We start from the raw sequence: 11,291 nt of genomic DNA on the forward strand, positions 1-11,291 counted from the left end.
GTGGACGATATCGTGTCAATGAATTGATACATTGACAAATGTCAGTTAATTAAATATCTGCGTAGGTTACAGTTTACGGTTCTTATTGATATGCATTACTATTTGCACTTTCTCCGAACTGAAGGCCATTAGGCCAATATTAGGATGTCCCTAGACATATTAAATATCTTCCCACCTAGAAGAGCCTCCAGGCTTCCGTCATAATGGTCAATTGTGAATGCGGAAAAAAAATAATGACGGGCAGTTCGGTAAAACGAATCCCGTCGGAATCGCCTTCTGGAAAAACAGACATACTGGGGTAATAATGACATAACAGAGGCTCTATAGCAATACTTCCGAATATGGCTTAAGGGGGAAAATTCTATGAAGTTCAATCTCGTCCTTTGTGCAGGTTGATATTTCCTCTGTGCCGCGCTCCCGGTAACGTTGCTTATTTTTATTTTATTGAACTAGGCATGTCAGTTAAATAACAAATTATTATTTACAATGACGGCCTAGTATGTGACGGTGGCAAGGCATGTTAACTAACAAAATAATAAAGAGCAAACAACACTTATCTCAACAAATAGGTTGTAATAAGGCTGGCTTCACCAGTGATTTTACCCACGAACCGCTACTAGTTCGCATACGCAGATTCATGGACCTTCTATATCCGGTTCATACAGATATATTAGAGCAATCAGAGTCAGGGTATGAGTCCAGAAACCTGCGTATTTCCCTCGAAAGTACGTAATCTCACGATTCCAAAACTATACAGATACAAAGTTAATTGTCTCACATCTCGGAAAATATTTGTAACCTTGTATTTCTTGTTGACGAAATTCATGCTTATGTTTGGTTTTTGAGCTGGCGCCCAATTGACTCCCATTTTGTCCTTGAAGACGAGCTCTATGGAAATTAGCTTTCTGGGCAGGGCATTATTTAAACTGCAGTAACCATTGAGCATTATCCGGAAGGAGGTAAACAGCAACAATCTAGTAAATTCCTGATAAGGCAGGCGAGTTTCGGTGAAGTGGGTACCAGGAGGGATTGTGAAAGTCAAGTCGAGATAAGGTCAACAGTTAAAGAGAGAAGAAACCTCTGGGAGGGAGGCCAGAGGGGCCGCCACATCGACCCTCTTAACTACAGTTCTGTCTCACATACACACTACCACACCCATGAAGGTTCTAGACGTAGGCAGGGCCATGAGAATACCAATAAGAGGAAGACTTCTTGCCAAGCAACATAGATGGATTGTTTATCTTAGTCATATATGGAGGTGACTCCGCCTATTCGGAAAGTGTGAATATACCGAACAAAAATATCAAAGCAACATGTAAAATGTTGTCAACGTTGAGAACAGCGTGCCCCATAGTGGCAGTTGGGTTATGATATGGGCAGGCATAACGAACACAAGAAACACAATTGCATTTTATCGATGGTAATTTGAATGCAGAGATACCGTGATGAGAACCTGAGGCCCATTGTCGTGCCGTTCATCACTCACCATCACCTCATGTTTCAGCTTGATAATGCACAGCCCCATGTCGCAAGGGTCTGTAAACAATTATTCAAAGCTGAACATTTCCCAGTTCATCCATGGCCTGCATACTCACCAGACATGTCACCCATGTTCGGGATGCTCTGAATTGACGTGTACGACAGTGTGTTCCAGTTCCCAACAATATACAGCAACTTCGCACAGCCATTAAAGAGTGGCACATTCCACAATCAACAACCTGATCAACTCTATGCAAAGGAGATTGCACTGCATGAGGCAAATGGTGGTCACACCAGATACTGACTGGTTTCTGATCCACACCACTCCTTTGTTTAAGGTATTTGTGACAAAGATGCATATCTGTATTCTTAGTCATGTGAAATCAATAGATTAGGGATTCATTAATTTACTTCAATTGACTGACTTCGTTATATGAACTGTAACTCAATAAAATAATTTGTTTTTGTTCAGTATAGACGCTTGTGTAACTTGTATTTTGTCTCTGCAGCTGTATGACCCAATGGGATAAATAAACTTGGCTTGAGCCTTTTGAAGTCGTCCATTTGAGTAATTACTATTTGTTAAGAACGTAACCGGGTAAACAGACCCAAAAGCCTGCTAGTGCATTTTCACTGATGTATGAATGCTCTTGATCATTGATGCATTTCCTTCCACTGAAGCACCCGTCTCTGAACTGTCTGAGACTTCGTATAACTACAGACTCCTTCCACCTGCTTTCGATGTGACAATAAGGCGTCTAAGCTATCCTTAATGTGCTAAACATTACTTATCAAAGCTCAAATCGGTACTGTGAAATAGAAGTTGAAAGCAAATCTGACATTTCTTGTTACCGCCATAGAGAATAGTATTTTTTCTATCTGTGCCATTATAGTGTCTGTGACAGAATGGGCAGCACCATTATGGCTACAACCCATAGGAATCCCCACCCAGTTGACTACTTTAAAACGGCAGAAGCCCTCAATTGGCTCTGCCATGCTAAATCTGCCTTTTGACCACTAGAGGCCTCGATCATTCTGAGTTTACAAAAGTTTCCCACCTTGTGGAAGAGGTGCATTGTGGTTATTGTAGTTGTTTTTTACTACACATTTTAATCCAACATTTATTTTCAATGGACGACATAAAAATAAAAAAAAATGAAATGTTTTTTTTTCTTCCAAAAAGAACACAGAATCTGCATTTAAATGCATACTATCAAAATATCAAAGTTCCTGTCACATTACTATTTGTCCAAGTGAGGTCAATTTTTAAAAAATAATAATAATAATAATAATAAAAAAAGAGATTGCATATTACAAAACTGATGTTTAAAAAAAAAAAACTGTACATACTTGAAAATGGTCATGAATAATTCAGTCACCAACTCTGTGTATTCCCCATCTTACCCCCCCCCCATATATATTTATATATAAATGCAATTAATTTAAAACATAACAAAATAATTAAAACAATAAATAAAAAAAACAGTTGCTGTGCAATGTTTCATTACAAGCTAGATTATGATACATCTTCAAACAATTCTTTATGTTTTTACAATTTATTTAGTTAATAATCTTATTAATGTATTTATTATTCTACCACATTCTCAGAGCAAAACACATGCCCAACCAACAGTCTGAAATCTGGAAGATAAGTGCTTCTTGCAGGAGATGGGAGACTCACATTTCATTAACATCCCTCCCTATCCTAGCCCTTCATTCTTCACCTACCCTTGCCCCAAACTTCACCCCATCAGTCAGCCAGAGCCTTTCAGAACAGAAAGAAGTTCACCCTAGAAACTGATCCATCAGATGCCTCCTCCCGTAATGCTTAGCATTACAATGTGGGGTTTGATAATCTGATCCTAGATCAGTGCCTAAAGGAAACTTGTACCCATAGCCCTCCCTAGTTCACTGTAAGATACTTAGGATTTCCTTGGCATTCTCTGTGTTCCAGCCCTGGCCCTGAAGAGGGCCGTCACAGACAAGCACGTATTTGTGTAGGATCTGCGTCCCAATGTCCCGGAAGTGAAGTCGGTCCTCTTTGCGTTCCGTGGAATCCACGCTGCAGTCCTCGTACTTCACTGCCCAGAAACACATCTCCCCTATGTACATCATTGTCAGCAGGTGGGTGTCTGAGAAGATGCCTATTGGAAAATAAATAAAAACATAAATAACCATGTTTTTTCATTCCTTTATGAGAAACTAAGAAAAGGTTTGTCTTGATAATGTCAAAACAAAAATGTAACATTAACAAAATAAACAAGCCACAACACATGTATAACATATAGCGGTTCTATGTTTACCTTCAGCCAGGAAGTTGGCGGTAGCAGAGTCGTGAAACACCACCCCATCGTTGAGCTTCACGGAGTTCCTCACCTGCAGCATCCTCATCAGGTAACGTACACCCTCCTGAAGACACTGAAACCAGACAGACAACACTGCATGAACAACAGGCATAAGGAATCCAACTCTAATAGTAGCAGTTGCACTACAATTCAAGTTTGGCCTTCTATGTAAAGTTAAATGGTCATACCTTGAGGAAAGTGGCTTTGTTCTTCTTGATCCACTGCTTGCGTTGGTGGAGTGTGTGGCAGTACATGTAAAGCAGTGCTCCACGTCTCCAGTAGAGGCACTCTAACACCTCTAGCCCCAGCACTGACTGCACCTGGAACAGGGACAGCTGTCACTAAACAACAGTGTGTGTGTCACCGGAGGATGGTGACACCTTAATTGGGGAGGATGGGCTCATGGTAATGGTTGGAGCTAAATAGGTGGAATGGTATCAAATACATCATACACATGGTTTCCACACTGGTGTGTGTGTGGGGTGTAAATCTGCTGTTATTTTCATGTAGTGAACAAAATACTAAATGCATAGGGTATAAGGTCCTATGCACATGCATTGCCCTTTAAGAGCAGGCTGAATATCTTTTGCACAAAGGCACACACACCTCTTGGGCCGGGACCAGTCTACCGGCCAACACCTCTGGCTCTGTGAGGTCCTGCAGCAGCTGTTGGATCTTAAAGGGTGAGCAGTCCTCTGGGAACTCCTGGTCCACCAGCTTGTTTTCCTCATAGAATGTGATGTCCAGGATCACCTACACACACACGTGTCATTCTTTACTTTTAAAAGGCCCAGTGCAGTCAAATGTGATTTCCTGTGTTTTATATACATTTCCACACTATGAGATTGGAATAATACTGTGACATTGTGAAAATGATAATTCCCTTTAAGTGTAAGAACTCTGGTGACATCACCATGCAGTAAATTAGTTAATAATATACCAATAAATAAAAAATAAATAAAAGTTCCAAACCTCTGCCAACAGCTAGTTTTCCCCTTACCACTCAGACCGTCTTAGAACAATTCTTGCTTGAGAAATTATTATTGGCTAAGAAGCTGTTTACCATCACAGTAAGGTACTTTAATGTTACCGATAAATTAATTGATACTGAGATAAAAAAAAAGAAACGGCTACATTTAACACAAATATGATTAAACAGTAATAGTTTTGCAATTAATCTATTCAGCCATGCTCTTTCGCTAAAATTTATGACAAGAGTAACATGGTCGGCCGGCCTTCAACTCTAATGCAGGTGAATTGCAGACTTCTTCCACAAGCTGTGGGCCAACAACCTTCAATAAGACAAATGTCTCCGTCTCTCCAACAGGCTGTCTACAACTGCTATGATGGGTGTGGATGATGCGGATAACTCAGACAGACCGTGGGTTGGGCGTTATGTCAATGTCATCAACAGGACAAGTCACTTGGTTCATCATCAGCACTGCACTTTGAAGTTGGAATTCTAATATTTTGAACTCTTCTAGATTTCCACATTTGTGGAATAATCCCACTTTTTAAAGTGCATCTTTGCGTCATTTCTTCATTTGAAAGTAATCACAGATTTTCTACGCTCTGACAGGTGAAAGGATGAAAAAAACATTCCATTCACTATCAGAGCAATGATTGGGCTACTTCAAGGACATGAGGAAGGGTGCATTTAATTTGTGAACTGAGTCTGTCACAGAGGATAGTGGTCAGTTGAAAGTTCCCGCGTCAAGGAAGGACAACAAGTGTCGGCTCTTTCACACCTTCAGACTCGAGTCATTGGATGACATGAATGACTTAACAAAATAGAATACTGTTATCCTATTTCAAAACAGCAGGTGGAAGAACTACTTGAACACAAAAGGACACTTTGCTTGCCACGAACCAGCCTGGGCCTGCCATATATTACCAAAACAACAATCTGTTTGGTTCTACGAGGCTACCTATTTGCAACTAACAAGGCCTGAACACATGAAGTCTACCATTTACATTCAGGCCACTTGCCTGCCTACCTACCTGGCTGAACAGGATTATCAGAGATGAAGGCAACTTGGATGGTATGGTAACACATTTGAATTCACACCAAGCCTAAAACATTTTGTCTAGAATCTAGCTACAACATTAACATTCAATGAACTGCAATACCTGAGTGTAATCCTGAAGCAGTTTAGGCAGACTGTTACTCTCCCCCCCTTGTCTGTAAAAGCTTTTCAACTTGTCTAGTATCGAAGAAGCATTCTGTAAATAGTCATCATCTAGGAGAAAATAAAGTTGTTTAATATGTATTACAGGTCTAACTTTATGTCCCAACATTACATCTCATGCTTACAGAGTTTAATGTATCAAAAACACACTGATAATTTCTATGACTTGTTGATAATGTGTTTTACAGTGACATGATAATGGCGTAAACTGTAAGGAGCTGCCCTTTGAGATAGTCAATAAAGAAGATAATCTAGCCATGTCCATCCGGCCACCATTGTACCCAGTATTATGACAGTCTAGACTAGAGTTGACAAAATCAAGTTCATTGGAAAATAATAGTTGGCCAGTAAGCCAAGAACGTACACAAAGTGGAATACTTTTAGATACCTAGCTAATACATCAAAGAACCCAGAATAGCCTAGATAGATTGTTATTGCAGATTGTTTGACCAATGTTTGAAAAGTAACGGCTCAATACCCTAGCTCAGCATCTTTGTCGACACATTAACACCAGTTAGCCAGCTATCGCTAACGTTACCTAGCTAACGTTACTGTACCACATAATGAATTCAGTTAAATTCAAAACGGTTTTATTGGCATGGTAAACCTGTTTACATTGCCAAAAGAAGTGAAGTAAACAAACCAAATTTAAAACAATTAGCTAACTAGTTAGGTACCATGTTAGCTCGCTAACTAGCTAACGTGGCTAATCACATTAACTTTAGCTACGTTATCCAGCAAACATAGCTAGCTAGCTAGCGAATGTATGCAATGAGTCATATTGTTTACTGTTGTTGTTTCAACTCTGACTAGCTAGTTTATCTACCTTGGTCTGTGTGTTATCATAAAGTATTTCTGGTGATATGGTAACGTTAGCTAACGTAGCTAACTAACTAAGCCAGATGAGAAGAACTTTCAACTGAACAAACTGAAGGTGCATCGACATTAGCTACCTCTCATTACAAATGATTGTTTTAACAGTGTACACCTTACCTTGTTTCTCGGTTCTGAGGCTGGCGCACTTATTGTCCAACTCAAAAATCCTTCTCTCCAGTTCGAACGCCTGTCTTCTGCAGTCGTCGGCCATGACTAAAACACTGTCACGTGACGCTATGACGATCCATTCACATGGTGAACGTGTTTATTTTATTATCTGGGGCAGGTTTCATGCCACTATTCTAAAATCCGCATTAAGAAAATATGAGCGTTTTCCCATCAAACGGATTTGTGCGCTGTGACGTATAAACACGAAATGTACTTTTTAATTACGTTTTCATGAACCGAATAAAAATCTAAAATTAGTTGTGCTTCCATTGCATTTTCGACTCTACCTATGGTTTTGGTACATAAACGGTTGCGTTAAATAGCAAAGGTGCCTACATGTGCTCTTGCCAACAGTTTGCAGATAGACTACAGTGCGGCTAGGATGTGTGGGTAGGCTCCTCTACATGATGAGATTGTTATGGATAAGAGCGAGAATATTTGTATTCGTCAAACATCGATCATCATGTTACCAGAATAAAACCATCGATATGTATTGTAAAGGAGCATCACACTCATCACCATGCACTTTCACCACCATGTGAAGTTAATCATAACGTATTCTTCTATAATATTATGGCTGTCTGCGAACACACGTTCATCATAATTTATGTAACCTGTTGCCTAATAAACTGTATGGTTACCCAAATCGTAATGCGAGAACTATCATCGTGTGTCTCCAAATTTACTTCGATATATGATGGTTATTATATAAATATTTGTGCATAATGGCGTTTCCACCTCCATATCTCGCATACTGTTTTGTTTTGACGACATTGGGAAAGATCACCGAAATGTACTTTAATCGCATAAAAATGTTTGATGGAAACCTGGTTAGTGATCCAATACATGTTTGCTCCAAATATATCAATTTATTTGTGCCCTCTGTCAATTGCAAATCCATACTTTTTCAATAAACCTTAATGAAATACACCCGCCGACTGTTTTGCGTGTGCCAATTGAATCTCAACAAGGAAACAAACTGTATTTGATTGGATTTCAGCAAATAAAGCACGCAATGACAGAGAAGAAACATAGGTACAAGGTTAGCGTTTCATATAAACTCAGCAAAAAAAGAAACGTCCCTTTTCAGGACCCTGTCTTTCAAAGATTAATTAGTAAACATTTAAATAACTTCACATATCTTCATTGTAAAGAGTTTAAACACTGTTTCCCAATGAACCATAAACAATTAATGAACATACACCTGAACATACAATGAACAATTAATGAACAATTAATGAACACGGTAGGCAACGGTAGGTCACAGTTTTGATAACTTATGACCTAAAGAGGCCTTTCAACTGACTCTGAAAAACACAAAAAGCAAGATGCCCAGGGTCCCTGCTCATCTGTGTGGATGTGCCTTGTGCATGCTGCAAGGAGGCATGAGGACTTCAAATGTGGCCAGGGCAATAAATTGCAATGTCCGTACTGTGAGAGGCCTAAGACAGTGCTACAGAGAGACAGGATGGACAGCTGGTCGTTCTCGCAGTGGAAGACCATGTGTAAAAAACCCACACAGGAACATCTGAACATCACATCTGCGGGACAGGTCCTGGAAGGCAACAAGAACTGCCCGAGTTACACCAGGAACGCACAATCCCTCCATCAGTGATCAGACTGTCTGCAATAGGCTGAGAGCGGCTGGACTGAGGGCTTATAGGCCTGTTGTAAGGCAGGTCCTCACCAGACATCACGGGCAACAACATCGCATATGTCTCACCAGGGTTGATGGTCGGATTAATGTTTATCTTAGACGGAATGAGCGTTTCACCGAGTTCTGTACTCTGGAGCGGGATCGATTTTGGAGGTGGAGAGTCAGTCATGGTCTGGGGCGGTGTGTCACAGCAACATCGGACTGAGCTTTTTGTCATTGCAGGCTTTCTCAACGCTGTGCGTTACAGAGAAGACATCCTCCTCCCTCATGTGGTACCCTTCCTGCAGGCTCATCCTGACATGACCCTCCAGCATGACAATGCCACCAGCCATACTGCTCGTTCTGTGCGTGATTTCCTGCAAGACCGGAATGTCAGTGTTCTGCCATGGCCAGCAACGACTCCATTGAGCATGTCTGGGACCTGTTGGATTGGAGGGTGAGGGCTAGGGCCATTCCCAACAGAAATGTCTGTGAAATTGCAGGTGCCTTGGTGGACGAGTGGGGTAACATCTCACAGCAATTTTGGTGCAGACCACGAGGAGGAGATGCACTGCAGTACCTAATGCAGCTGGTGGTCACACCAGATACTGACTGATACTTTGGATTTTGCCCCCCCCCCCCCCCCCCCCCTTTGTTCAGGGACACATTATTCAGTTTCTGTTAGTGACATGTCTGTGGAACTTGTTCAGTTTATGTATGTTGTTTAAACCTCTCTGGGATATGTGGGAGGGTAGTGTCCCACCTCGCCAACAGCCAGTGAAAGTGAAGGGAGCCAAATTCTAAACTACAAAAATCTCATAATTAAAATTCCTCAAGCATACACGTATTTTACACAATTTTAAAGATAACATTTTCGTTAATCCAGCCACAGTGTCTGATTTCAAAAAGGCTTTACAGCAAATGCACCACAAACGATTATGTTAGGTCACCACCAACTCACAGAAAAACACAGCCATTTTTCTAGCCAAAGAGAGGAGTCACAAAAAGCACAAATAGAGATAAAATTAATCACTAACCTTTGATGATCTTCATCAGATGACCTTCATACGACTTCATGTTACACAATACATGTATGTTTTGTTCAATAAAGTGCATATTTATATCAAGACATCTCATTTTACATTGACGTGTTATGTTCAGTAGTTCTAAAACATCCGGTGAAAGTGCAGAGAGCCACATCAATTTACAGAAATAGTCATCATACATGGTGATGAAAATACAAGTGTTATACATGGAATTAGAAATATACTTCTCCTTAATGCAACCGCTGTGTCAGATTTCAAAAGAGCTTTATGGAAAAAGCAAACGATGCAATAATCTGAGTACAGCTTTCAGACAACAAAGCAGCCAAAAAGATATTTGCCATATTGTGTAGTCAACACTAGTCAGAAATAGCATTATAAATATTCACTTACCTTTGATGATCTACATCAGAATGCACTCCCAGGAATCCCAGTTCCACAATAAATGTTTGATTTGTTCGATAAAGTTCATCATTTATGTCCAAATAGCTTCTTTTGTTAGGGCGTTTGGTAAACAAATCCAAACGCGCATTCAGGTCCAGCCGAACGTCTGACGAAAAGTTCAAAAAGTTCCGTTACAGCCCGTAGAAACTTGTCAAACTAAGTATAGAATCAATCTTTAGGATGTTTTTAACATAAATCTTCAATAATGTTCCAACCAAATAATTCCTATGTCTGTAGAAAAGCAATGGAACGACCGCGCGTCAGAGCCTGTGGCACTCTGCCAGACACCTGGCTCAATCCCCTCTCTTTCGCCCCACTTCACAGTAGAAGCCTCAAAGTTCTAAAGACTGTTGACATCTAGTGGAAGCCTTAGGAAGTGCAATATGACCCCATTTACACTGTATATTGGAATGGCAAAGAGTTGAAAAACTACAAACCTCAGATTTCCCAATTCCTGGTTGGATTTTTCTCAGGTTTTCGCCTGCCATATGAGTTCTGTTATACTCGCAGACATCATTCAAACAGTTTTAGAAACTTCACAGTGTTTTCTATCCAACAATACTACCAATATGCATATATTAGCATCTGGGACAGAGTAGCAGGCAGTTTACTCTGGGCACCTTATTCATCCAAGCTACTCAATACTGCCCCCCAGTCACCAAGAAGTTATTAATCTTATGTTAATACAAATATTTACACATGTTAAGTTTTCTGAAAATAAACGCAGTTGACAATGAGAGGACTTTTTAAAAGTTTATTTTAAGGTATTGATCTTGGGCAAATCTATGTCGTTGGAGCTGAATTCCACAAAGCCTGGTCTCTGCTCCACTCTGTTGGTGGAGTTCATCAGAAACTTCCTTCACCATGGAGTGAAGTTTAGTCAACTAGGTCCAGCGGAAAAAAACTATTAACAGGTAAATCTAGGGAGGAAGAGAGAGGCATATATATATATAAAAAAAAAGGAGACATATGTATTTATATTACGGACTCTTCTCTAGCCGCGAAACAGTTAAATTATAATGAGCTAGCCGAGCCTCTTTTGCTCGCGCTGATCGTCCTCCGCTAGCCCCGCCCCTCCCCTTCTAGCTTTAGTGTCATTTTACCAGCTGGG

General features: G+C 40.4%; 1 protein-coding gene and 1 long non-coding RNA gene across 3 annotated transcripts; one reads left to right on the top strand and one right to left on the bottom strand.

Moving 5' to 3' along the window:
* The first annotated feature begins 89 nt into the window (after positions 1–89).
* On the top strand, positions 90–6,092 carry LOC139389849 (uncharacterized). 2 transcript variants are annotated; one of them, XR_011629439.1, is made up of 4 exons: positions 90–420; positions 3,434–3,603; positions 3,789–3,873; positions 5,152–6,092. It is a non-coding gene; the product is annotated as an uncharacterized lncRNA (long non-coding RNA). The 2 variants fall into 2 exon arrangements; XR_011629438.1 differs by having other exon boundaries at positions 90–298.
* Positions 2,573–7,103, bottom strand: LOC139389847 (RAB7A-interacting MON1-CCZ1 complex subunit 1). Its single transcript, XM_071136825.1, has 6 exons — positions 7,007–7,103; positions 5,955–6,064; positions 4,431–4,577; positions 4,013–4,144; positions 3,783–3,897; positions 2,573–3,623 (listed from the first exon to the last, which is right to left on the bottom strand). Exons 1-6 carry the CDS (start codon positions 7,098–7,100, stop codon positions 3,388–3,390), a joined length of 834 nt encoding a protein of 277 aa, XP_070992926.1. The 5' UTR covers positions 7,101–7,103; the 3' UTR covers positions 2,573–3,387.
* Positions 7,104–11,291: the final 4,188 nt, after the last annotated feature.

The sequence above is a fragment of the Oncorhynchus clarkii genome, chromosome 30 (genome assembly GCF_045791955.1).
Source record: "Oncorhynchus clarkii lewisi isolate Uvic-CL-2024 chromosome 30, UVic_Ocla_1.0, whole genome shotgun sequence".
Classification (NCBI taxonomy): domain Eukaryota; kingdom Metazoa; phylum Chordata; class Actinopteri; order Salmoniformes; family Salmonidae; genus Oncorhynchus; species Oncorhynchus clarkii.